Genomic DNA, 27,989 nt, shown 5'->3' on the forward strand with positions numbered 1-27,989 from the left:
ACATCATTCCCGTTTCTTTTATTGAAGTCCTATTTTCATGAAAAGCATCTGAAATAAAAAAACCAAGGTGCTCTGATCATCATTTATTTGACTTCTGGCAAAAAAAAAAAAAAAAAACCCTGTTCTTTAAATGTCCTCTTCCAAAATTTCAGTTTTCCAAACATTTGTGTGGGGGGGTTAAAATAACCAAATGAGAGGAAGAAAAGCTTGGAAATGTACTGAAAATGCAGTGCATTTTTTCTTCTTTTTTTTTTTTTGTTTCATGACAAAGAAACAGAAATGCCCTAACATTTTAGAAAGCAGTTTTTGTAAATAAAGTTTACTGGTAATGATGGCAGAGAGGAATAAAGGCATAACCTTTATGAAAAGTAAGAGGGAAGCAGTTACTTGCATTTTTATGAAGATGTTTGGGATGGGCAGTGATTCAATTTAAATCATTATTGCAGAGCAGAACGGAGAGGAGGATTTTGTTACCCAAATAGCACAGTGATGCTGGTGTAAAATCTGAACATTACGTGCCATTAACAGTCAGTGCTGTGACATCCTGCATCCCACGTAGGGCTCAGGTGGAGCTTTTTGCAGGGCTCAGGGCGTGCATCATGTCAGAAACTGAAAGTTTTCAAGCTTCCAGTGGAACCGTTGTTTCATAATAACTTTTTAACATACTCCTTTAAAACACTTCCTTCACAGCCCATCTAGCTTTGTTTTGTTTAAAGTTTTAGACACACAAAATTACGAGAAATGTAGCTTTTTTTTTCTGAAAAGCAGTTGTACCTATTTAGTTAATACAGAAACAACATGAACTGTGCCTTGTTTTTTTTTTCCCCCGCTAATAGGTGAAAGATTTATTGCCACTTCTGCATACAAATGTGAGAAGTTTTCTTGTGATATTCTTATCTCATTTTGGTAGCCTGTTGTGCCATTTCCTGGGGTGTGTTTGCACAGAATTGATTCTGTTCTTGGAGTCACATCGATGGAAAATGCTTAGGTCACTTTCAGGCTATATGATACCTGACTGTTTTACTCGTGATATAATATTAATCATCATGTTCTTGCTGAAATGCAAGACTGACTGTTTACCACAAAACAACTTTGCTCACCAGAAACTCTTACATCAGTGCACCTGTATCTGTGTACAGAAAAAACCTTTATTACATAGCAAAGGTTAGATGAAAAGGATAAATGGTGTGGGCGAGGGTTTCTTCTCGTCTTCGGACTTTGCCTTCTGCAGTGATTTTGGAGCAGTAATGATACGGACACAGACCTGACCAGCTGCCACTGAACCAGCCGTGTGCACTGCAGGGAACTGGGTGGAAGTCAGAGGTACTGGAGCAGCTACGCCCTGCAGACAACCAGCTGGGCAAGTCCAGTCCTTGCTGCGTGTTTTCATTCTCTTAAAATAGCATGGTAGCTATTGCTAACTGGCAGATGCCTGTGGATGGGAGGGAGATGCACATCATTCCCCTTTCCCTTCAATGAAATTAATTTCAGTTTGAGGATGGTGGTCTGGGTGACCTACGGAGGTCCTTTTCAATCTCAGCTATTGTGTGACTCAGAAGCATAGGACTGTTACGGTGGCAGTGGAGATGCAGAATGGATCAGAGCCTTTGGCTTTGGAGAGGGAGCCTTTGTAGCCAGGCTGTGAAGGGGACCTGCGAGAGTGGGAGCTGTGGCAGGGATGATACTTAATTTTTTCTTCTTGCTTCTTAGGAAAAGATGGAGATTCCATCCAAAGTTTCCTGGTTCCTTCCAGTAGCAATATGTTTATTCTTTGGGTGTTATAGCCAAAGCAGATTGCCTTATATCTATTTTTATACCTTTTTTTTTTTTTTCTTACTAGAATAACATTGCCTTTATTTGGATGGATGTTGCTGGTGTAAAAGCACGCGTACTGAAGAGATGGCATACTGGGCTCCCACATGTCTGAAAAGCGATGGCTGTAGAGCCTTGGTGCAGAGAGTTATGAGTGATTAGAATGAGAGATTGGAAATAAGATTGTAACCTTATTGCTGAGGTGATAACTACCAGCTATGGGGCTGTGTGATGGGCAGGAGAATAGGGAAGCAGCTGAGAAGGGCCACCATAAGCACAAGACATGGTGAGGATGTGAGAGTACTGCGCTGATTGTGCCAAGGGCAGTGGTGAGCTTATGGGTGTCAGTGCTACCCTGGGAAGGGGAGAAGGGCACTGCTCAGCTGCTGCGGAGGGTGGGGGTGAGCTGAGGCTGCTCCTGGGATTGCATCTGTCTTTCTTCACAGTTCTTTGTAACCATCACTTACAGCCTGCACTTTCTCAGTCATTTCCCTAGTAGTAACGTGAACTCATCTTGTGGAAACTTCTCATCAGTTGCTTGTTTTGAGCTGCTGAATTTCACCTCAAGTTGTCTGCTCTCTGAGCAGTTCTCTTCCTGTGCTGCTCATGGCTTCTGTTGTTTATTTCATCAACAGCAAACATTGTGGCATGCCTTCAGTTTAAGATATTGAGCAAAATCATTCCCAGGAGTGATTCTGAAGGACACTGCCAGTGACCTCCGAGTCCACAACTGGTCTGTTAACATGGTAGTAGCTTGCTCTTCACCTCATCCTTAGTTTTCTACTCATTTTTGCCTCCCTTGGTGTAAGGAGGGAGTTCCTGTGGCCCTGTCCTGCCCTGCAGGAGTGCTGGCAGGAAGGCAGAAGGGTGCATTTCGCCTTTCATCCTCCAGCTCTGAGATGCTGGACCTGCCCTTGTGCCAGCCAGGATTCAACCTACGCTGCTTCCTCACCCTGCAAAAGTAAAGTTATCAGAGAAAAAGGTTCAGACTGATCTGACACGATCTGGCTATGTTGCATTTCTGAGGTTTAATTTTACCTCCCTCCACACGTTCAGTTCCTCCAACTGCAACACCTGAGTAAAGCCCTGCTTCATTTGGAGCTTTGCTCGGATTGAATGCTGGAAACGCTCTTTGGCTCTTTTTGTAGTAGGACATCTGTTTGCCATTTGTGGCCTCACAGCGCTCAGTGTGGCTTAACATTTTTGTCCCTGGCCCTGTGACTTCACATGCCACTTCTTCTGGAAGGTGACTGTGTGGTTTCCTCAATTTCACTGCATTGAGCTTTGAAGTCTTCGTATCAGCCTTGGCTGTCGCACCGAATACCTTCGTGCAGATCCCTGTTGGCTTTTCTGCCTTCACCATAAAGTGAAGCTTACTTTCTTCTCTCTAAAAACATTTGGTCTCCTCTTAAAACTTCCTCGCTTAGTAGCATGTTTTCTTTCCTAGTTTGCTGTATATTTATATGGTTGAAAAACCCTCCTTGTGTTTGTTCTAATATCCCGTGGAAGATCTAACTCAGCTTGACTCCTGGCAGTCCTTTATCTCTGCAGTACTTGCCCTTTTTAGGACGTAGCTCTTTGCTGGTGAGTCTTTTTGTTGTTGTTTCCCTGCTAATATCCTTTATGAAGCAGTTATTCACCCATTTATTTCTGGAGGCTTTCTGTACAAACGTTTTTCTCCTCGGCTGTGATTCTAGCCCTTGTACTTTTTGGCTTGACCTATCAATTGTTGGATTGGTGAAGGTGGAAGCAATTTCTAATAGTCACCTGCTTGTCTACTAAAAATTGTGCTGCCTAATACATCATTATTTCCTGCAACTGGTAATTGTGGTTAAGCAGTACTCAGAATTAATGTGTTATTGATTAGCAGTAGTGCCCTTAAATCTAGCTGCCAGATTAGATGAGAGGTTTCTCTTGCCAGGAACAACTGCAGTGAACGAACGCAAGTATTAAAACATCGTATTTGTTTTATTTATTGCTTCATTACTTTAGTGAACGCATTTTTGCTCTTTAAGGCAAAAAAGCAGGAAGCTTCTCTCTGTCTCTTACCCATCCCTTCTAGTCTCTGGACTTTTTTTTCATTCAATAATTTCTTTATTTCTGTAGATTTTCTAGGAGGCAGTTTTCAAATCTCAGTATTTGAATTCATGGATTCTTAGTTGTATATGCGCTGGGCTGAGATTCAGCCCAAACTCAAAGGGAAAGGGAGGTTGTGGGCTGTCAGCGCTGCAACCACGGGCATGCGTGGGACCACGCTATGGGGAAGTGCTGCACATTGAGCCCCTGTGTCCTGGGTATTGCATCCATGTATTGCATCCATGCTAAGGAGTACTGGATGAGCAGCCAGGATCATCTTCTCTGCTCCAACAAAGCTCTGGTGGGTAGAGCCAGTTCACCCCAGCAGCTCTTCTGGTGAAGTTCTGCTGTGTGAGGGAGCAAGGGAATGGTTCATCATGGAAGCAAAACCTGGGGACAGACCGTGCTTGATCTTCAACTTATCCGAATTTGAAGTGTGCCAGTTATCAGTGTTCCTACTTTGAATTTTTTTTATCAGTTCATGGTTTTATGCTGGAGCTCCCTTCAGGTCACAAATGGAACACAATCTATTCCGTATGTTTCATTTGGATCATTAGAGCAAGATTATAATCCTCTGCAAGCTTGGGGGCGTTTAGGGAGAGAATGCTGTCTGTTCGGAGGAAATAACCTTCCCTTTTGTTCATTCTCCTTTTTAAGAGACCCCAGCACTGTCCAGAGCTGTGGGTGCACCATCCCTGGAGGTGCCCTGGAGGTTATGGATGGGTCCTGGGCAGCCCACGGCAGGGGTGGGGCTGGGGGGTCCCATTCTGTGACCATGATTCATTTATACTTACCATCTATTTTCAGTTCTTCTGACTCAAATCCCTTCCCACATTTGGTCTATTTAGTAGAGCAGTTCTAAGTCATTTGACAGCAGTGTTGGTGCTATTTTGTTAGGAAGCGCTTTTTTTTTTTCCTGGTGTTTTCTAGAAACTGTCACTTGCATGCATGTTGTGATGGCTGTGAGATTGCAAACCCGCAGATATTGTAACATCCTAATATGTTATTTTCTTTTATAGACACTAAATCCAAAATGGAATGAAGAATTTTATTTCAGAGTAAGTTTCACTTTTAATTGCAATCACTGTAATGTGCAATTAATCGCATGGTGTTTTGTGTGATTTTTTATTCATTGTTTATATGTTTTTATTAAAAAAATGCTCATTGTGATGCTTCCTGTGGTCTTAAAATGTTAATGTGGTGGCAAATAATCAGAAGCATTTCCAAGAACCGTATGAAATTTAAGCTATTGTGGAAAAAAAAAAACAAACAAAAGGCATACAAACATAGGGAAGGAAGATTGAAAAAGCATTTTCCCTCGACCTTTGTATTCCTTGCCAAAAAATTGAAATGACAGTTTTTTTTCCTTGTATTTAACTTCTGTCTTTTCAAGTCATTCCTAAAATGAAGGTAACTTTCACTCAAAACTGGGTGGTGCCATTTCAGTTCGTAGGTGACTTTTCGTAAGAAATGATCACTTCTCATATTTGAGAATGGTAAAAGAGGTATTTGAAGTGGTGGTCATCAAAACCAACATAGCAGAAATGGGAACAGCCATAACTCAGTTGCTGAAAATATTTTCTGAGGAAGAATGGATTTATTTTACTGCAGCTGCAGCTTCCGCAGAAGTAGGTTAGGTAAAATTTCACTGGCTTTAAAATCTAATCTTAAACAGCTGCTTGAGAACAGACGTTGTCATTGTAGATTATTAAAAATGAGCGTCCCGTCAAGCAGTGTTGATAGCCTTAGTGCTCATCGCTCTTGCTAAGAGGAATGTGTAAGTAGTTCCCACCAATGTAGCTGTTAGTAAGTGACTTTTTGAGGTTCAGATGGAATTTTTTTCCACGTGTAGCGTTTCAAGGTTTGGCAACTGGCTAATACACATCTGAATCTCTAAAACAGTCTTTAGGTAAATAGTTTTTTATCATTTGTATAATATGACCTATACCTGTTCCTTTGAGTTATGCAGTCTGCAGGCACTAAGTTCACTTCTAAGGTCCCATGCCTTTCCCAGTGCTTCTGGGCATGGCACAGGAAGGAGTGTCAGGAAGTTTTACACTGCTGTTGTGCATAAAGACAGCTCACACCCACCCCGATGTGTGTCCAGGGCTCAGGAATGAGTGACCCTGGCTCCATAAGCCCGTCCTGGTAGAGTGACCCTGGTCTCACTCACAGCATGCTGTGTTGTGAGAGGGGCTGTAAGGGACAAAGTCAAATGCTTTAAGGTAAAGTATAAGAAAATGTATTTATGTTCATCATTTCTACTGGGTGAAATAGAGATGATGGTTAAATTCTGAAAGAAATGCATTAAAGCTTTTGCTCCCTACGTTTTAGTCAAGTTTTTCAGGTATGGAACCCAGAAGTCTGAGCTCTCTGGTGTTTTGTCCAGTCTGGGCTTCTGCGTTCATGTTCTCCCAATTAGTTGAAGCAAAGGATTTATATAAACCTATTAGTTCTGTTCTGTTCGCCTTGATTTAATCATTTTATAAACTTGTGTCCATGCACTGTTCTAACTGAGTGAATGAAGCTAAAATAATATTATTTGGATTTTCTCCTAGGTAAACCCAACCAACCATCGCCTCCTGTTTGAAGTGTTTGATGAGAACAGATTGGTGAGTCCCTGTCTTGGTTGTTTCCCAGAGCTGTGCAACGCAGCTGATGGAAATGTAACACATCTTAAAGGTGTATGTTTTCTGCTGTTTACATGGTTGAAGCATAAAAAATGTTTACACGGATTGAAGCATACAAAGTGTCTATCTTATGGACTAATGGAACATTAAACACAGAAATACTCTACTGGTTCAGACCAAAATGGTCCTCTTTAAGCTAAATGCTCTGTTGGTGGAAACCACATCATACTTTTCCTGAGGCTCCTCTGGTGTGAGCTGAAAAGCAGTCCCAGCCTTGTTAGTTGCACATAAAGCAGCTGCTTCATCACCTGTTCACTTGGGCATCTCTTTCCTGTACCTTTTCATACTTAATCCTTTGTGAGATGTGGTAACCAGAACTCTGCTCAGTTACACAAGATGTGGGTCCTTGAAGATTTTAGCTAACAGCAAAGTAATGCTCTGCGTTTTGTATTCAGTTCTGCCCCTGGTAACACCCAACATATTGCCAGGGCTTTTAGCCTTGAACCTCGCTTGTCTGATATAACCACTATTACTGAGATGGTAAGTCTTCCCAAAACTTAGTGCATGTTGCTCTTGTTGTGATGAAGTGAGTACATTTTGCACACAGACGTGTCAAACAGACAACACTGTGATGCTGCATACGCTAATTTAAATGGATCCATCTGACAGCACACTGGGTGGATGACTTTTAACTTTTGTCTGCTGAAAATTGGAGCACCATTTTTCTGCTCGTGAGATGAGGCCTTAGATTTCTTGGTTCAGAGCAGTACAGTGTCTGCTGAACCTACTTGCCTTGTTAGACCGGTGTTGTGAGGATCTTTTAGTTCCAAACAAAAATACACAGTATGGAAACGCTGATCTCCAAGGCCAGGCTGTATGGGGCCCTGGTCAGATGGATAGGATGGCAGGCAACCAGCCCATGGCAGTAGGGGGCTGATGATTTAGATGATTTTCAAGATCCCCTCCAACCTAAGCCATTCTGTGGTGCTGTGGTTCCTGTGTAGCATGCATGCAGCTGGAGGGGTGGTTGGGGTGAGTTTGTGCTGATGTGGAGGATGGAAGCAGGAGCCCATGGAAGAGATTTCGTTCTGCCTGCAGAGGGCAGTGGCATGCATGGGGATATCCACGTCTGTCAGTGGAGAGGTGGCAGTCCAGAAAAAAACCTACAACCTGACTGTGCACTGACAGTGGAGAACCGAAAGGTTCAGTATACCCTTTTCTGATATATTTTATGGGATTTCTGGGTTTCCTTTCTGTGGCACTGGCCATATAGTGAGTGTTTCAGTGTTCCTGTGTTGTTGAACCATTTTCTGGTTGTCCTTCGTGTGATCCTGCCTCTGCAGGCCGTAACCCGGGGATGAGGAGCTGTTGCTTTCCTTTCAGAAAGCATTCTGAAACGTTGGCTGAGGAGAACAAGAACACCGGGGCTCATAGGGGCACATTTCCATCGTCTTGCACTTACAGAATGAGGCAATAAGCAGATAATTTTAGCTTTCATGTGAAATACTTGTTGTCAGCACTTACATGTCTTTTACCCCCCAAAAAAACTTTATTTTGTTCGCATTCCTAAATTATCTGAGCACCTCCTGTCTGCAGCGTGTCCTTTCCTTTCTCTCCCCCCATCAGAGCAGAGGATGTATGGTGCATCTTCATCTTCAGAGCAAAAAGAGGCTGTCGGTAATGGTTTACGTGAAAAATAAGATAAAATCAACACCTGTGCTTGCACGAGGCAGTTCCACAGCACTGTGGCTGTGTAGAAGCTGTTTGTGTTTTTCTTCTTGTTGGCTCCTGTTCCACCTAAAACAATAGGGGATTGTGCTGTCTGCTGGCAGTTGCAGTGTTTGAAGCTTCCATTTCTCTTTGATTGGTCACTTTCTGTCTTTTGAAAGCAGGCTACGTGCAAACAGAGGTTGAAACGTCTAGACAGAGCGCTGACCTGCCACCGATAGTTTGTTGACAGCGCTTCTCAGAGCTCTCCTAAGGAACAGATGTCTGTGCGTCGAGCTGATCCTACGCTGTCTCTTCTTGTAGATGTGCTTTTAGCTAAGCGGGTGCTCCCCCAGCCCATGCGAACCATTGCGATGGCGGGCGCCCTTGGGCTGTGAGGATCCCCCAGCCACCAATTTCCTGCATTGCAGTGGGGCGTATTTAGGGTGTTTGTTCTGCAGTTGGACGTATCCTGTCCGTCTGTTCTGCTTCTGAGGTCTCTTGGCTCTCAGAGTGTAACTGTATTCCGTGCCTGCGATCACGCCCATGGTAGTATTGCTAACTTTCCCACTGGAGGCCGGCCAGTAATGGGCAGAGTTTCTGTGTGCTGTTTAAGACAAATCTGTACCAAACGGCAGTGCGACACCCGTCTCTGGTTTTCACTCGTCGTTACTGCCCGGTGAAACTGAGAAGGGAACTTTGCCTCCCGTCATTTTGCGCGTTTCTGCTGTTTTTATTGAGTGAGAAACCTTTGCCGTGTATAGGGTTGCTTTGTTTGCTGTAATGTTTACTGATTGAAAGGGGCTGCGCGGGCTCACGGAGGCTGCGTGGCACTCGTGGGGACAACGTGAAAGTTGTGGCTTTTTAAAGGCAAGGAGCTTGTTACTGAACCGTGCCACGAGCACAGTTAAAATTGAAAGCGTAACGGTGCTATATTTACTCACGTTCTGCCATGATAGCCTCGTGCTGTAACGCACACCAAAAAGTTAAGCTTGAGATATTGCTCCTTATTTGCATGTGGCGTTGACTTACAGCCCTAACACCGAACGTCTGTGTTGCCGCTAACTTTCCGTGCGCCCTGTGCGAATGCGCCGTGCGCGTACGGTACGAGTTAGATTTATAGCGGCGCCGAGTGTGCTCGCTGCCTCGGTCAGCTGCGCTCTGATGGAAAAGGAGCAGCTGGGAAGGTGCTGTTTCAGGCTCTCGCTGGCATTAAAAAAAAACAACAGAACCCCCACTGGCTTAGACTGGAGTGGGGGAACCGGGCCACGTGACTGCCACCATCCTACCCCATGTCACAGTGTGTAGGAGCGCTGATTGCTCTTACCCAATCATGCCTGGAATGCTGCTTGCCACTTGGGCTATTTCTGCTATCTGTCGCTATCAGTGCTGCAGTGCTAACAGTTTGGCAGATGGGACACTTTTTCTTGGAGTTTATGTCTTTGGTTTTTAACTTCTGGCAGCGCCTGAGTTGTTGCCGTTCTCCCTCTCCTTTTCTTCTCTCTGTAAAACCATGGCCCATCGGCTGCGGTTTCATTTTGGCTCGGGGCGAAGCAACACAGCCCCCGAATCCGAGATCCTCGACCGGGAGAGAGAAGATGACTTTTTCATGGCATTCCACACTTTGCCGAGAAGGAGCAGTCCTCACGCTTTCTCCCGACACGGAGCAGATTACGGCGGTGGCAGTGAGTTCCAAGAAGTGGGCTCCTTGAAAAGGAGCACCTCCATGTTTATTCCCCAGCTGCTGAACAGCATCAGCGCGCGTCCCACGAGAAGCTCCTCCATGCAGATCTCTCTCCAGCGCAAGGCTGCGGATGAGTGCGCGACCCCGGAGACCCCCGAGGAGACGCCCCTGTGCAAAGCCTCGGACGTTAGGGAGCGTTACGCGTCCCCCGTTGAAAACCACTCATCCTCTCGGAGCAGCCCAGAGGTGACTCCTGAGGACTCTCCACCCAGGCAGACGGAGGAGTTGGGGCAGCAGATGAATGGAACTCTTCGCTGTAACCGGAGGGTATTCCGTACTATTCCTCCTAATAGCCAGAGCGACGATGCTCTGTCCACCGCCCGTGAGAACGAGGCAAAGGAAACAGCTTCAGGTCTGAACATCAGCGGCGTGAGGATTCAGCATCGTGCTTCCAGCGCCGACGTGCCTCAGGTTACTCTGTTGCCCTTTGGTTCCGAGGCTCAAAATAATGCTCCCACCCCTGAGCCCCGTCGCTGGTCTCTGCAGCATGTGCCAGACATGTCAGCAAATTCGGGGAAAAAGTTCTTTGTTCTCCAGTTACAGCAGCCCCAGGCAGGTGGTACAGGTGGCGAGTATAACTTCGGCTTTACCGGGACAAAAGGGGACAGATTGGTCAGGTACCCACGCATACAGCTGGAGAGGAGCGCTTCCTACCCCGTCCAACCACGGCCGGAGGAAATCCGCCCCACAGGTGACGGACTGACTTCAGAACTGCATGGAAACGGCAGGAGCGGGTCACACATATCCAGAAGCAATTCAGTAGAGAAGATTCCTCAAGGGAAGGGATGCCTGTTTAAAATCAGACCAGATCAAAACACGCGGCAGCAGCACTTCCGAATCCTTGTCACCCGTAATCCCGAGGAACAAAGCCCAGTTGTTGGTACGGAGTGCCGTGGCACCGCTGGTCCTGCAGCAGCCAGCACTGCGGTGAGTACGATGCGGACTGTGCTCTGCTAACAGCATTCCGAATCGCTGTGCAAAAGCTTTTAAACCTGAGGCAACTGGAGGGCTCCCTTGTTAGTGCTAGAACGTTCGCCATTTCTCTGGAACCAGCCTCCAGCGATCCCTGTTTCGGATCTGCCTTAGCTTTGCTCTCAGCTGTGGTTGTGTGCGTTGTAATATTTTGAGATCCTAACGTCACACGTTGCACAACAGATTCTTTAAAATCGGAACAATCGAATGGCAAATTGAGGGATAGTGTTAATTTCGTTGGCTGGGACCTTGCTGCGTGAGGAATTCTTTGTGCACTTGGTAGTCTGAACACAAATACTTGGATAACGTCTAAGGATAATGCTCATGTGTGTACCTCTGTGGCTTTAAAAATGTGCATCAGAATGCAACAGGAGCTAAGGCTGTAGAAATCTCATGGTAATTCTAAAGAAGATAGTGGCCTAGCAGGTAAGGTACGGAGGAGTTAGGGGGAAAAAAGAAAGGTTAGGGTTTCTTTTCCTTGCTTTTGGCCTTCTCTAAGCTAAGAACTTGTCCTCTTTCTTCGTGTGCCGCAAGTCCTGATCAAACTGCTATACAAGCAGCTTGTCACGACTCGGGAAATTGTACTGTCAGTTCTGTTTGCTTTGGTTTTACTGTGAGGTGCCAAGATTCATCTTCTGGTCCTTCTTTGTTGTAACAAATGAAGTCTGAAGTTTCACGTTTTTAAGCCATCCTGAAAAGACCAAAGCAGGAATGAAAGCGAAGGGTTTAGATTAGTCATTTGCTTAAATTGCTTTACTGTGCAATTTAACACTGCCCACTTGAGTTCCTGAGCTCAGTGATGCTGTATATAGAATAGCAAGCGCTCTGTCTCCAGCTGTGAGAACAGATTCACTGGGAGAGATTTGGGTCTTCGCCGCCTGTGTTCTCATTCTGCTGCGCTTTTGTTCAGTGAAATGCAGTACGGGGAGACAGCTGCTCGCTGCAGCAAGGCCGTATGATGACTCTGCAGCTTTCTTGTCGAGAAGCTGGCATCTCTGAGCTATTCTGGTGTAACCTTCTTTTGAGCCCTTCAGTCATTATTGTGCATAGAAAATCATAAACTGCAGCAAAGTGTTAATAAAAATAAACAGTGAAAAAGATCTCTGAACAAGGAAGTACAGTTTCACTTCACTTTCTGTCAGCTAGCAGCTCGGTAAGTAGTGCTCAGTCTCTTTCCTGCTGGCCTAGAACATTTCAGCAGCAAAGTCTGGAGTGCACAATCTTCCTTGATTTTTCTCCTTCGTTTGAATTTTGTTGCTGCAGTACATTGCCTTCCACGGTGTTTTATCTCACACTGAAAATGTATGTCTGGTTTTCCTACTGATCACTGGGTACTAGCGGTTCCTGGAGGACCACCGTGGCTGGCTGTATCAGTCGGTGCAGTAGGACAGACCCAGTAGAAGCATTGGCAATTGGAGCAGCTGGTGGAGGTGTGCCCATGGCTTCACCCTGTCCCTGCAACGGTCCTCCTGTTCTGAAAGGTGAAAGACCCCAAAGTCACTTCTCTGGTAGCGAGTCGCATACCAAAGACGTGCTTCACTGTTTCCAGAAGAGAATTATGCAACTTGTTCCTTCATGCTCTTGGTTTTAGTTACCACATGAAATCAATTTGGCCATCCTTGAAGCATGGCAGTTGCAGAGGCACTCACTCTGAGAGAAAGTGCATTCCTCAGTGCAGAAAATCAAATTAAAAAGAAAAAAAATTAATTGCAATGTAAATCTTGTGATGTTTCTCTTATTTCTAACAAGCCCAGCCGTGGTGTGGCTAGGGGTGGCTGGCTGGAATGTCCTGTGGAAGTGGGGCAGTGAGGGTGTCCTGCTGAAAGTCTGGTGTGGTTTATCGGCATATATACCATCCTTTGGTGTGTGCCACTGCTGATCTGTACCTGAGGGTGCTGAGGAGGGCTGTGCCTGCAACGTGTGCTCTGTTACACTGCCATGCTTTAGAGCTGTGAGGGTACCACATGGGACCCCTGCACTTAAATGGCTTTGTGTGTATGTGGTGGATCCTGGGCCTGGGGCTGCAGGCAGCAGCTGCTGCCACCGTATTTATCTGCGGTGAAACACTCAGCACATGTCGGCAATTCTGCTGCTCCTGAGTGGTTATGGCCATTCAGTGTCTGCTGTTTGCAGTGGTTTGGGGCAAGCAGGATGTATTTCATTATGAGTTGTTGGAGAATGTTAGGAGACACACTTGTGCCCCATTGTGAACGTGTTTCTTATGGAAACATGCTTGCAGACTCCTTTGACTGCTGTGGTATTTTACGTGCTGTGTGCATATATCCTGTGGCACAGAGCAAACACACTGTCTGTAGCTTGGGATCTGCCAGTGCATATCTCTGTCTGTGGGGAACCCTGCAGAAATCCCAAGTATTGGATGGCTGTTTGGGACTGGACAAAGGCGTCTTTGTTGTGACTGAAAAAATGGAAAGTGCTTGATGTTGTGGTAGTGCTGAGCTATGTTCAGCTGGCAGGCAGCACAGGCAACTCCTGGCTCTGCCAGCCTGCATTTCACAAGTCGGCATGTATCTTCCTTCCTTCCTTAAAAGTAGTGTTGGGATGTATCTGTGAGCACGGAGTACTCTCCTGAAGGCATTAGCATCGTTTCCTGTGCTGATCTGCACTTCGTTGTGCAGTCATATGCCTTTCACAACTTGGTCATACCCGGGATGTCAGTTGGGGGATTGCAGTGTTTAAATGAAGCCACTCTCATGTGAAGCCTCTGCCTGCATTGGGGCAGAGCTTCAGCTGTGGCCGTGGTGAGGTCTTTGCCTATTAGGAACAGTTCTCATCAACAGAGCAGAGGCGGCTCCTGTGGGCTGCACAGGAGGCAGAGCTGCAGGAGCCCTTCCATGAGATCAGCAGTTAGCAACTGACAGTTAGGTGGCCACAGTGCTCTTGCTGACGAGGAAAATCTCAACTCTTACATAATAACGTGCTTGAATGCCCTGCTATATGATGATGGTGCACAATGGCTTTTGACGGTTGTTTCCTCTGCAAAGGAGCTGTGAGCTTCTCTTCCTTGTGCTGTTCCTTTCGCCACTCTCCTTACTTGCCATGATATCAGCTTAGTTTAAGTGCTTGCTACTAACTTCTTATCATAGTGCTTCCGTGAACTGGAAAGTAATTCCAAGATGGCAGAATTTTGCAAAGGAAGGTAGCGACCCACACAGTCAGATGCTGCTGCTGCTCTGACATGTCAGTACCATCCTCTGTTCTATCCCAGCAGAAGCACTGTGAGTTTGATCTCTGTGACCAATCACACTGGGGGTTATTCATCTCTGGTGTGACCTAAGGGGATGCATGTCCACAAACCCACCGATCGAAGCACAGACTATTTGCTGGTGTTCAGCTGTGCTAGTAGGATAGCTTATAATGCTAAATTGAGTCTATAGTAAAGACAAACTTCTGCTCTGTTTTGGAATAGAAGTGGATGCCTGAAGGGCTCGGTGCTTGCAGTGACTTTCTTGCAGTGAACACATACAGCAGTATTTCTGCCACAGTTGGACTTCAAATTAATATCACATCTATTAGAACTTAGAGAAATGTGTATGGATTTCCCATCAAAGTACAAATAGCTGAGCCATCAACGGCATGTGTTGACAGCAGTTTGTCAGAAAAGAGATGTGATCATGATGTCCAGTATCATCTATTGTCGAGTAAAAGGGGAATGGGAAGACTGCCAATGAACTTTTTATGAGCTTGTATTTATTATTCCCTATTTTTGGTCAGAAGCTGTCACCACACTGTGCTCCACATGCTTGTAGTCTATGATGTGGAAGTCTTGGGATGTTTTTGCTTGACCCAAAATCAGACAGGTGAAATACGATCTTTGTTCACTTGGAATAAATAAAACACGCTGGAACAGAAAGTTCAAATATAAAATACAGACTAGTTAATGAAGACAAGCATTGTGCTTTTTTAGCTTGAGTACTAACTAATTCGATAGTCAGCCTCCAGAGTTACCTATCTTTCAGGACAGTTGTCAGTGACTGCTTTAGTAATTCTGCTCCTGTGTATCATCTCCACGTGGGTTATTAGTGATATTTAAGGAAGAAACTTCCAAATCGTTGCAGGGTATGAAGGTCAGTGAAATACACGTATCATTTACAGTCCCTCAGGGTTGATGGATTTACTTTTGACCCCATCTGTAGGCACTGCTTCCCCCATGGCATTGCTTTCCATTTGTTCCAGATTTCTGGATCCCTTTGGGGTTGTGGCAGTTCCACCCCAGAGTTGGCAGAGCTGTACCAGCACTGTCCATGATGCTTTATGCCAGTGAGGGACAGAGCAGGAACAAATACTGTATATTTTACTATGGAATTTGCATGGGACATTTGGGTTAGGATGAAAGTTGCTTCTGGGCTGTATTTATTTTTCTTTCATATGCAAACTGATCCATCTGTGTCAGTGAAACAAATCCTTCCATGTTTGGTATAGCCTATGGTAATGTCTGGAAAGTCTCTTTCCTGAGATAGTGTTGGGGCAGTAAATGGGTTATGTGTTGCTGATCCTCACAAGAAAAACTGGTGGGGATATTTAAAAATGAAATGAAATTAAATTAAATTAAATGAAAAGGAGATTTCCACCTCCCACTCCCCCTCCCTCATTCAGGGAGCCGTTCAGGAGGTTCTGTTTCAGGATCTAGTGCTAACCCAGTCCCTGGAGGAGGGAAATCCCAGTTTTCCTTTTAGTATTGCACTTGGCACAGTGTTCAGTGCACGGCGTAAGGTTCGTCATCCTTAACTAGCCCCGGGCTGATACTTCTTGGGACCTGAGGTTCATACACTCCTAAGAACATCAGTTACCTCTGCTCCTCTGCTGCCTTGCTCCACCCAGCGTCAGCAGTGCATGAGACATGGGGACTCCCAGCAGCACCCAGCTCCCTGTGCCCCACGCAGGGTGAGCACCCCCTGGCACATGGCTGCCGGGTGCCTGCTGTGTGTCCCTGGGCTGCCTGCCCCCTTGCAGCAACTACGGAGTGCCACGTGGTTTGATATGGCAGGCACCAAGAAAAGTCACATTGTTAACTGCTTGCCTGCTATCCTCTCTTGTACCAGTTGCATAGTGAGGAATTGGAGCTTTTTCTGACACAGAAAGGTGAAAGCTGTGTCAGAAGTGTTTCTGTCTGAGTCTCTTCATGGACTCCTGGACCAGCACAACTCACTGGACACAGTGACATATGGATGGTGTGGGACGTGCTCTGCTCCTTGGAGGCTTCTCTGCCTTCTGGTACTGCACACAGCAATTCCATCCTTCATACTGCACTTCTCCAGGTCTGGAGACCTCCTTCAGGGGCTGCTGTCTGCACTCCAGCAGGCATTTCTAGAACAGAAGTGCTGCTGCCTGCCCTCAGCTAGATGGTTACAGCAGCTCAGATGAACGGTGCTGTGAAGCTCTGCCCTGGGCTTGCTGCACCAGGGGTGCAGACGGCTGCAGTGCCTCTGTGCTGTGCAGACGGGGACGTTGTCGGCAGCTGCAGGTAGGGGTGAGGATGCTGTTCTTCAATGGTCACAGGTTCTGTGATATCCCATCGAGCTGTGGGAAATCTGCTGCAAGCTTCTTGCTCATTTAGGATATCTGTACTGTGTATCTACTGTAGTCACGGAGATACACAATACAGTCAGGAATTGAGCACACTGTCTTTACCCATCCCCAGAGGTCCATGGAAAGTTGTTCTGGATTTCATTAACTTTGCTGGTTTTCTTGCTGCAGGCTGTATCTTTTGGTATCTTCTCTGTAAAGTTAACAGGAAAAAAAAAAAAGTTCTTGAAGAAAAGAGCTGGAAATAACACCACCTTTGGTTTCATAACAGTAATAAAGTACTTGCTCCTACATGGAAAGTTGTATGCTGAGTTCCAGTACACAGTGATCTCTGTAAAGCTGAAGTTTATAAGGCCCACAATTTACAATGGAAATGCTGACACAGCCGTAACGCTGGAGGTGCCAGCCAGGGCACTGGGCACAGAAAACCACCCGTAATAAAACAGATATGGTGTTAACTGCTTTTTGCACTGTTCAGCTGCTTGAGAAAAGAGATCGAGTTGAAGTCACACACGTTTTGTGACTGTTGTAGTCCACACACTGTCCTAAACCCAAATTTATCCTGTTACCTTTGCTTCTGGATTAAACCTTGTTGTAAAACGTGTTGCTGCATACACCCATCTAAAATCTGGCACTTTTATCTGTTTGTCTTGGTTTGTTTTTTTTTTTTTTTCATTTAAGAGGATGGCATTAGTTACTGTTTTGCGCAGAAAAAATGGTGTTAATAAAACCAGCAGTGTGACTGTGCAGCTTTCTGTTGCCAAAAAGAATGAATATACACAAAGGAAAAAAAATCACTTTCCCTCTCTTCAAATCCTCTGCTGCTACATGCAGTCAGCTGGGTGCTGTGCTGCCCAGGGAGTGTGGGAAAAGCAAATTCTGAAGCTGAAGACCTCGGCGTTGTCATTCCCAAGGCAGTGTTGCTGTCCTCAGGTGTGCAGTGTGCTGACCCTCAGCGTGCAGCATAGCAGAACCGATGTGCACAGTGCTCCAGGAAGGAGATCAGCAGTGTCTGCACTGGCATTCTTAACCCTACTGCTGAGAAAGGGTTTGCAGTTGCAAAGAGCAGCAGTAGCATCTGTGTTTGTGACAAACAGAGGCAAGGCAACAGCAGCCTGTGTTGTCAGCATCAGTTTCAGTGTTCAGCAGATGGCTGGAAACAACACACTTGGGCATGTATTTCAAATGGTTTTATTACAGAAAGCTGCTTCAGCATTAGAGATATTTGTCAAATACCTCTGTTTGAGATATTTGAATCATAGAATGGCCTGAGTTGAAAAGGACCACAGTGACCATCTAGTGTCAACCCCCTGCTTTGTGCAGCGTTGCCAACCACCAGACCAGGCTGCCCAGAGCCACATCCAGCCTGGATGCATTTGACCGACAGTTGTCCTCCACAAGGAGACAGTTTGCAAAGTTGATGTTTACAACAGTTCGTGATTGCTTTCATCCAAATAATTTTCTGCTTTGAGCTGTTACTAATTTATTTCTGCTTCTTGCCTGTAAGCAAAGCACACGTATCCACATATGATTCTCACCCAGAGGGTGGTGAAGCACTGGCACAGGTTGCCCAAGGAGGCTGTGGATGCCCCATCCCTGGAGGCATTCAAGGCCAGGCTGGATGTGGCTCTGGGCAGCCCGGGCTGGTGGTTGGCGACCCTGCACATAGCAGGGGGTTGGAACTGGATGAGCATTGTGGTCCTTTTCAAGCCAGGCCATTCTACGATTCTCTGATTCTATGATCTGTTTATAGCAGTGTTATCTGAAGAGGTTATGTTAAATCAGTTATTTTAAATATTTTCATGCTTCTAAATAAAATTCAAAGCGTCACCAGAGCCAAGAATTACACCCACCACATTCTGCATATCCTGGATGTTGACACACACCCCATAGCTCAAGTTTTGTGCATTGTACCAATGATATCCTTACACTTCAGTACATCTGCAATGAAAGGTCTTTAGGTTACAGATATCCCAACCATTTAGCTTAAATCTGCTTCAAGCATGGTGCAGAGTTAACAGAAGGCATTTATTTGTTTCAGATTCAGTATAAATGGAGCAGAACTCTGTTGCTGGAGCAGAACCCCCTCCACGTGGCTCTGTCTGAGGATCAGGAAGTGGGGCTGTGGAGCATTATTTTTAGAAGCCCTATCAGAGACAGCTTGCCAGCATGCTGAATTATTATAAACACAAGTGAGCGATACTCGCTGGCGGTGATTGCAGTGTGTTTGGTGATGCAGCCTGCAGTTATGTAGCGGCGTGTTCATTCTTGAGCAGCTTTTCAGAATTCACAAAGCTGTAGTGTGTGTTTTGAATGCTGGGCAGAACATCTTTTTGAATGTGTGAATTGCAAGGTCTGCATTTTTGCTGTTCTCTTTGCATGTTTAAGTTCATTAAAAAAAAAAAAAAAAGAATATGGTCATGCCCAAAAGTGCTGCTATGAGCTCTTGGTTTCCTCCTTAATGCAGATCACCAGCATTTCTCTTCCAGTTCAGAAGCTTCACAAGGTGCGCAGTGAGCTTTTAACAAGTTGGTCTTCTTAAGGAAGAGGTGAAGCTCAACACAGAGATGTCCTCGGACGTGAGTTAGTTGCATTAGTGTTGCATCCATGTAACGTACCTGGTCCGACACCACTTGTTGATACGCTTGGGTTTTGCAGCAAAGGAGACTTTAATAGAAGGCGTTCCTTTGTTTCTCTCAGGAGCAGCAAATAATGTGGTGAATTTCTGGCCTTACAGGTCTGTATTAGTGTCTTACAGAAGCTGTTTTTTGTCCTGAGGTAGGATGCAAATGTTTGTAATTTGCAAAAAGTAAGTATGATAGATGAAAGGAATGGATTTTTCCATCTATATGGTAGTGTGTATAAATGGGAATTTAGGAGCTTTTGCCAGAATATAATCTATGATCAGCAATGGGAGGATGCAGTGCCACCGTTCCACAGTGCAGAGCTTGGGTCCCTTCACAGACACACTTGAAAAGCCAAAGCACGTTTGAATCCCCAGCAGCGTGGTGCTGCCACGTTGGTCTCCATTTATTGTAGACCTCCGTTGACAGTTCTTTGTTTTCTACCTTTCTGCGTCAGGACTTCATCTTCTGCAACAGAGGATGCTATGCAGGGATCTGCAATCTGCTAGGTGTCAGAACCAACGTCCAGTTCTCAGGTACCTCTGCTGTTGTGTTACAGAGGCCTGTTCAGAGCCTTTTTTGCAGAGATCTGGAAGGCCGCCTCCCGGTAACCATCAGTTTGTCACCAGTGCAGCTGGTTTCCAGGTGTTCTACAGCAGATGAGTACAAGTACACACACGGGGATTGTATTTTGTTTTCTGCTCAACTGCTAACACAAGTTGCAAGACAAACATACATGTAAATGTATACGCATGTAAATGTGCATCTGCTAAAGTGGGGATGAAATCCCCAACTGATTGCAGAGCAGTAATTCCAGCCCAGGTCCTGCGCCAGGCAGAGCAGCAAAGAGCCGTTTTAGAAAGGATATGGAGGGGCAGGAGGGGAGGTGGGCAGTGGGGGGCTAGCACAGTGCACCCCAAAGCACAGAGCAACCTGCTGGGTGTGGAAACAGAGCTTTCTGAGCATGCTTCTCTGTGTTATCGAGCACTTAAATGTTCATTAAGCGCTGCCAGTGGAGATGTGGATGCATTGATTTATATTCAAAATATGTTCTTTTTTCCTGATCCCACGATGATTGATACTACAGTTCCCTAAGAACCTCAAAGGCAGGCACTGTAAGATGAATATATTTAGATTTTGGATTTCAGCAAATGGAAGTTGGCACCAACTCTGTTACAGCTTTCATCTCTCAGTGTAGAGCACTGAAAAAGAGCAAGTAAATATTAGCAGTGTTTGGAGTTTTAATGAAAGTGGAGTTTAAAAAACACTGGTTTTTGTTTTGGATGTAATCTGGGTCCAGGATACGCTGGGGGTATGCACTTCGGTGTAGGAGAACGGGGGCAACCTGTATGGGCATCCCAGGTGTGTGAGCAGGGTTTGCACTGCACGTTGTCTCTGAGAGCTGCCGTGTGACCTGCTCTCCCCAAACAGCTTGAAATGCTGTTTCACACTTATTTACACATGTTTTGGTCAGCAGACCATCACACGCAGCCCCCATACCTCTTGTTAAAGAGCCAGTGAACAGTGCTTGGGAACCTGAGAGACTGTGGGCAGGGCTTCAACAGCTACGTGTAGTGCTGCTCCAGGCGGCAGCCCCACATCCGTGCCCTCCTGTGCTGCGGCACTGAGGTTCAGCAGCTGTGCAGATCAGGCAGTGCCATTGAGCAGCCCATCAGGGGTCCAGAGCAGGGCCACAGAGATGATGAGAGGGCCGAGCACCTCCCCTGCAAAGACAGGCTGAGGGAGCTGGGCTTGTTCAGTCTGGAGAACGCTGTGGGGTGACCTCATTGCAGCCTTTCAGTACCTAAAGGGAGCCTATAAACAGGAGGGGAGTCAACTCTTTTAAAGGGTAGATAACAGCAGGACAAGGGGAAATGGTTTTAAGTTGAAGGAGGGACGATTTAGGCTGGATGTCAGGGGGAAGTTCTTTACTATGAGAGTGGTGAGCTGCTGGAACAGCTGCCCGGAGAGGCTGTGGATGCCCCGTCCATCCCTGGAGGTGTTCAAGGCCAGGTTGGATGGGGCCCTGGGCAGCCTGGGCTGGTATGAAATGGGGAGGTTGGTGGCCCTGCATGTGGCAGGGGGGTTGGAGCTTTGTGATCCTTGGGGTCCCTTCCAACCCGGGCCATTCTGTGATTCTGCAGTTGGGTTTGCTGTGCCAGGTGCCAAAGCAGGTGCAGAAAGAGTGAGACAGAAACGCAGAGCCCTCAATGTGCAGTGGCAGTGCCATCCGCCATGGAGCTGATGTGATGTTCTCCTCCTGCCATGTTTCTGAGAGCCTGGAGCCGGGGAGAGCCCTTACTGCCTTTTGCAACGTTCCTGAGTTCTGTGGGAAGCAGCACTACAGGACAAACATCTGTAGCATCTGCAGCCCTCATGCTGTTCTTCATTTTGTTATAACCTGGAGTAACCACATATGCATGCATTCTCCACGCAGGCTACAAACCAAAGAGATCAGTATCCGACTAGAAGAATACCTCCAACATTTTTATCTGTGGTCTTTTTTGTTCGCCCTTTGAAATTGCATTGCCACTCGCACACTGCTTGGCTGCAATCTAAATGGAGAATTTTCTCCCCCGAGGACCTTACAAAAACTGTTTTGAACTGAGCAACATGAAGTTGTAGCTGTCTTTTGTGTGTGTGTGTGTGTGTGGAATTAATTAATTGGGATTGTCAGTATTCTAAGTTGAATTTTCCTAACTTCCTGTGTTCCACCAGAAGGAAGTGAGAGAAGAAAATCATTGAACAAACGAAGTAGTTAAAAGCGGCGTGTTTCTGATCTGCTGACATAACACACGAGCCAGGGAAATAACACAGATTTGGTTTATGTCAGCTCCCCTGGGGGTCACTTCTGAGGAGTCGCACACCACGGCTCCAAACCAGGGCACCACGCTCTGCACAACAGAGCCCCAGTGGGGAAGGGGCTCCTGCCCAAGGTCTGTCGGGACCCATGGGCATGGGCATGTGTTTCAGAGCTGAAAACACGAGGAGCCAGCAAGCCAAATGCAACCTTGGCTCTCCTTTCCGATACTAACAAAGGTGTTATTTCTAACCTCTGATTTTAGCTGGTCGTACTTTCTTGAGGTTCTTTGTTGTGGCAGGAGAAGAGGTGGTTGAACATACGTCTTTGTGAATTGCTTGTTTCTTTAAAGAACTGATGAAGCCAACCCACGTTAACTGTCCATTAATCAGCATTTCTGTGCCTCAGCACAGGCATTCCTTCAGCTTCTCTCTGGTCAGAGAATGGCAGCCTCTGCTCATTGCCCTAACAAACAGCAGGTATAAAGTGCTTCTGTGCCACGTATAGGTGGCATTTAGCACTCTTACAAGGTATTTGTCCACTGCATTTTTTTCTAAACATTAAGAAAATCATTAAAGCATAAGTATTACTTCAGATACTGCCAAGTGCATGCCTTCTTGAGCACAAGATCAGGCTGTTGAAGGAACTTACTGTGTGGCTTTGGACAGCTTTGCCTGACTAGATGCCAGCCTGCTTGCAGTCGTCGTGCTGCTGCTATCTCACTGCTCTGCCTCCTGATGCTTCCATGTTTTCTTTTCCTTTGTCACCTTGGCAATTGGGCTTCATGGTGGAGGAGCTCCAGTTGGTGGTTGGGCAGGGCTGGAAGGATAAGTAGGTGAGTGAAGGGGAAATCCAAGCAATGCTGGTTGGAAAAGAAGCAGTGGCAGAAGGTCTGGTTCTTTTGCATAGTTTATAGCGTCTGCAGTGCAAGACAATACTAACAAGCAATGTGTCAGCTCATTTTTCTCTTTTTAATCTGCTGAATGTCATACCCTGCTGCAGTGTCCCAAGCACACCTCACCCACTCCCATCATTAGCAGGTGTGCTCTCTATCAACAATCTACTCACTGTAGTTCTGTGAGCTGCTTGTTCCTGAGTGTTACCTGTGCTCTCCTGTGCAGCAAGTGAGTCTGAAAGGAGAAAGTATGCTTGCTAGGACACAGCCAGTTCATGTATCCTTTTTGCATCAGTTCCCTATGGCATTGCTTGGAAGCCTCTCCGGCCATGGGACGTGTGTTGCTCTGTGCAGGCAGGAGGTGCTGCAAAAAGGGTTTGAGCACATGCAGAATTTGGGCCTCTGAGAAAGTCCCAGCGATGAAGTGCAGCTCCTTGTGCTTTGGGGAACACCGTAATCTTCTTGTCACAGTCCTCCTGCTGCCTGCCTGGCTGGATGCTGCTCTCTGATTTACCAAGGTTAGCTTTCCATCTAAAGTCCTTCTACTTTGAATATGGTTGTTTTCTAGATTCAACACCTTTTAGTGTTGAATATATACAAGAGTATAGAATTTGAATAAAGTGTTCTCTGTTAGACACGTGGCAATGATTCCCTGGTGAATCCTGTGCAGTCTTACACAGGCACAGCGTAAAAAATGCTTTTGCCTCCACTTCTTGCTCCATTGCCAATGCACATTTAATTTCAAGAGGACCACAGGTGTACAGCATAGAGGGCAGAAAACATTGAGTCACTCAGTAAATGTTTGTAGAGTTGCTAGAGTGCTCGTGGATAGCACAGCAATAGGCAGCTGGAACACCTTCCCCCTGGTTTGGTTATTCCTATCTTGGAGGTGTCTGTGTGTCTGTTCCTGGCATATTTATGTATGTATGTCAGTTACTTAACAAAAGCCATAAATCCTTTTAATGAGGAGCAGCTGTTTTCCAGCGGATGCTCATAGAGGTAGGGGGAGTGACACCATCCAGTAGCCCTGACCTCACCATTTTAAGTCATCCTCCAAATGGAAGATTGCTGTGTTCTTCACACTCAATACTGCTCGGTGCTGTTAAGGTACGATGTGATAGCATTGCTAACAAAGGTTCCTGACACCCACTGCATAAAGTCACAGTTCTATGTCAATTTCATAACTATATTTTGAAGTATCCCAAACAATCAGCTTTCAAAAACAGAAAGTTGAGTGGGATTTAATATAGAGAGCAGTCTGTGAGAGCTGAGGCAGCCCAGCAGGGCGAGCAGACCCCACTCCTGCAGCACTTCTGAGCGTTCTCTGTTGGTTTTTTTCATTTGTCCCTTCTCATTTTGCGGAACAGAACTGTTGCAGGGCATTCCATTTGTGGTAGGCTGTCCGCCTGTCCTTCCACCTTCCACACCGACCCTCTTCCTGATGGCAGCCCTCACACCTGAGGCATGCTGCAGGCTCTTGGGTGCCATTTGTTGCTCAGAACCACAGTGGGACGCAGCACTCCCGTGTGCCCACGTTTGGATACAGCTGGGACCCAACAGAGGAGCTGTGTCGTTGTAATTAAGGGAATAAATCTTCAACTCACTGCCTTCGCCCTGTCATTGTCCACAGCTTTTTGGGGATGTTGCTCACGTTTCAGGAATGCATCAAGTTTTGGCATAAGCGCCCAGTGCTTCTGAGTGGGCTTAAATAAGCAGTAGCAGCAGAATACAAATATTTTAGAATTTAAATCATTTATGCTTATGTACTTAATCCATTTCTGTAGGGATCTGGTTGACACGGTTGTCTTTGCTTACTGGGAAACTGACTTTTCTCGCTCAGCTGCAACTGCAGTGGTGCTGCCTGCCTTCTGGAACAGCTGCTCGGAGTGCTTCTATGTGCAGCACAGGGAAGGGCCTCTGCCTGGGTGTTAGCACTCTTATCTTGTCCGAGATAAGATGTAGCCACGAGGAGGCCTGCCCAAGTGTATGTGATATCCTGGGAACCGCTGTGCAGTGACTTGTCATTAACTACCCGTAATGGATGGAAACGGTACCGGAGGGCTTCAGTAATGAAGCCTTAATGTGACAGATACGGCTGAATGAGAACAGGCTCATTTGGATGTGCAGCAGTATTCTCTGGGGTGTCATTAGTGCGTGCAGAATATTGCATACAAACCTACTGGCGCTCGTTAGTGTGCCTGCTTTACCTGGTGTTCCAATGCACTGCTCCCCAATAACTCCTCCTGAAAAACCAAATCCGTAGTTTAAAGGCATCGTTCAGATTAGTGTGTCACCACAACAGAGCTGAACTTGCAGTGAGAAAGAAAAGATGGGAACTAAAATGGAAGTACCTGCAGTGGCTGTTCTTGTATGAAGCTTGTGTGGAGGCCATTAGAGGAACGGTAAATGTTCTTTTATTACTGCACAGGTGAATAACAAGGTAAGTGTTTAGGAAATGAACTGACGGTGCGGTGTTTTGATATACCTTTGCTTTGATTTGCAGTAGGAAAACGTATTGCTGCCAGGATGTGTTTGTTCTGCGTTCTGTGGTTGTGTGCCTTGCAGAGGGACACAGCCTCTGGACCATCTCCGTGTCACCATTCGGTGCTGAGTTCTGGCTCCGACTCAGACTTTTCGTGGAGATTCATATTCAGTAGAGCCATTTGTGATAAGTAAATAATGCACCAACAGCAAAGCGATTCTGCAGCGTGAAATACTTTTTCTAAAACATTTTGCTTTGCAGGAAGAATGACTGAAACGTCTTTAATTTTTGATCGGTGAGATCTGCAGAAGACATGAATAATGTATGGGCATGCGCAGGGGCTGGAAGCAGGGTGTCTCTGCTCTGCTGCTGGAGCACCTCCCTACGAGGGCAGCTTTGCTAATGAGAAAAACATCTTACAGTGCGATGCCTTTCCAAATCTGAAAGCAGTCAGTTGGAGCTGCTGCAACTGCTGCTCTTTGTTGGTTATGCTCTTAAGAGCACCGCATTGCTGAGCGTCCGTCTATTTTGTCAGTACTTGGGATTCAGTTAAAAATGCGACCCTTTAAATTCAGAGAGAAGTTCTAGCAGTTCCAGAAATCGTTATTTCTAATAATTTTTAATCAAATAAATCCAGCGTTAGGTGATGTCTCAAAAGCCAGAAATAACACACGTGTTACTTCTGCACGTAAAAACCGTGGACTTAAAGTTGCAACAATGCAACTTGAAGCTAGTGGGTATTTTCTGCTCTTAGGTTGCCTTTTCCTTTTTGATATGCGTAACCACTCTGTGCCATGCAGATTTAGTGCTATCTGAGAGCACCCTTAAAGCCTGGGAATGGCTTCTCTGGCACTGAGCAGTGATGCTGTATCATATCTCAAGTGCAGCGCCGAAGTAATGCGTACACAAATTTAATTCTTGCTCAGTTTTACACTTTGCTTTATAATGATTTGACAGCTGAATTTGCTCGATGGTGGTGATTGTCCCCTTGCACTCTCAGGTTTTTCTTCGCCAGATCAGGTTATTTTGCCGGTTTCTCTTAGCTTAAGCTGCACTGTCAGCTTCTGACTTCTAGAACACATCACCATAAAGCTTGGTTGTATCTCCCCAAAGCTGCGTGCACTCCTGCACCTTGAGGACATGATACATCCTGGCATGCTGATCATGCTCTGCAGGTAGGGCTGCCAGTTTTGAAGTTGTCCTGTAACGATAATTGCACCCTGCCGCTGTGTGGCTGCATGGCACTGCCCCGTGGGGCCATTTGGATGCCCAGCACCAGCAGCTCCTGGTGCTCAGCCTGGAGAAAGATGGGAAACTAAGCAACAGAAGATGAGTTTTTGACCCATTGGCCTTTCACCACCTTTGCCCTTCAGCTCCGGTTCCTGCCTCCTTGCTGTACCTCCTCAGGTGACTATAAACAATTCCACTTCGCACACTCCCAGGGCAGTGGGCACAACCCTGAGCTGCTGGAGCTCAGGGAGCATTTGGACACATCTGTCAGCCATAACGTTTGCATTTGGTGATCATTAAGTGATCATCAGCACTAACAAGGTGGAACATCCTTTTTCCCCTTGTAATTGGCTGGACATGTGAGATTTGTGCCTGCACTTGGGATTTGATGACTGTATTGATGTAATTGGAGCAATTCGCACGCATTGAACAAAATGTAGTGTACAGAATGCCCAATCTGCCAGCTGTCTTTGAGCACACCAAAGAGAAATGAAAGGACGTTTGCATTAGTATTACTTTTCTACAAGATGGTTGCATAACTAAGGGGGACGGTTGGACAGATTTGGGTTTCCTACACAGAAGGTGTATTTCTGCCTCTGCCAAAGAACAGAAGCGATTGCTTTCCATTATGTGAGAACTAGCAGGAAAATAGGGCAGAATCTGGAGTAATGAGATTTTGCATTCTCTTTGAAACCAAATAAAGTAAATATGGCTTTTAAAAAACAATACTCATTTACTATCTCCAGTAATCATGAGCTTTTCTGTTACTTTCGGGCATCTTTAGTCTAAAGTGGGTCTTTGGTCCTCCGTTAATTCTAGACCAGAAGGGGTAATGACAAATACTTGCTGGCTTGCAGTGTGGAGTGCCAAATAAAAACAAAGCTTTCAGGGAGTCTCACCATTTTGTCAGTCTGCCCCTCTGCTTCTTTCTGTTGTAAGGCGATACAGGGGAATGTTGATGGGGAGGTTCAACCTCTGCTGCCCTACCACCAACATCCGCCTCTGACGTGGTGGACCAGCACCATAAAATAGGAGGCATTACTTTTGGAGCAGCCCTAGTGTAGCTATATTACAAAACAAGTGATGCACAACGCAATTGCTCACCATCTGCTGGCTGATGCCCAGCCCATCCCTCAGCAGCAGCCCACCCCCAGCCAACTCCCCTCACTTTTATGGTTTTTTCTCATGGTATCATCTGATATGGAATATCCTTTTGGCCAGTTTAGGTCAGTTGTTATGGTTCTGTCATCCCCCCCCGACTGCTCCCCCTGCCCCCAGACCTTGTCTTGCAAGACAGCAGGAGGAGCTGAAGCGTTGGTACCACCTGCACAGAGTGCTGGGCACAGCGCTGCTGCAGCTGCAGGAGCCTCTGCCCCAAAGCAGAGGGGCAGTAACCAGCCTGGAAGTTTCCCGTGCATGTGAGATTTGCTTTTCTTGAACAAAAAGCTGCATAAACAGATGTAGAAGTAGGTA

At 46.0% G+C, this 27,989-nt stretch overlaps 1 protein-coding gene across 16 annotated transcripts in view; it reads left to right on the plus strand.

Annotated features, from left to right (window-relative positions):
• LOC124416941 (NEDD4 like E3 ubiquitin protein ligase) overlaps nt 1-27,989 on the plus strand; it is a 130,105-nt gene that overhangs the window by 58,991 nt on the left and 43,125 nt on the right. For 10 of the 16 annotated variants that reach the window (XM_004948998.5, XM_424462.8, XM_046905707.1 and 7 more), the window contains exons 4-5: nt 4,908-4,946; nt 6,447-6,500. In XM_004948998.5, coding sequence (XP_004949055.1) covers nt 4,908-4,946; nt 6,447-6,500 — 93 coding nt within the window. Of the gene's footprint in view, nt 1-1,207; nt 1,324-4,907; nt 4,947-6,446; nt 6,501-7,535; nt 8,966-9,497; nt 10,897-27,989 lie in introns of those variants that run through there. The other 6 variants (XM_004948994.5, XM_004948995.5, XM_004948996.5 and 3 more) reach the window with 3 other exon arrangements.

Source organism: Gallus gallus, chromosome Z (assembly GCF_016699485.2).
Source record: "Gallus gallus isolate bGalGal1 chromosome Z, bGalGal1.mat.broiler.GRCg7b, whole genome shotgun sequence".
Lineage (NCBI taxonomy): Eukaryota > Metazoa > Chordata > Aves > Galliformes > Phasianidae > Gallus > Gallus gallus.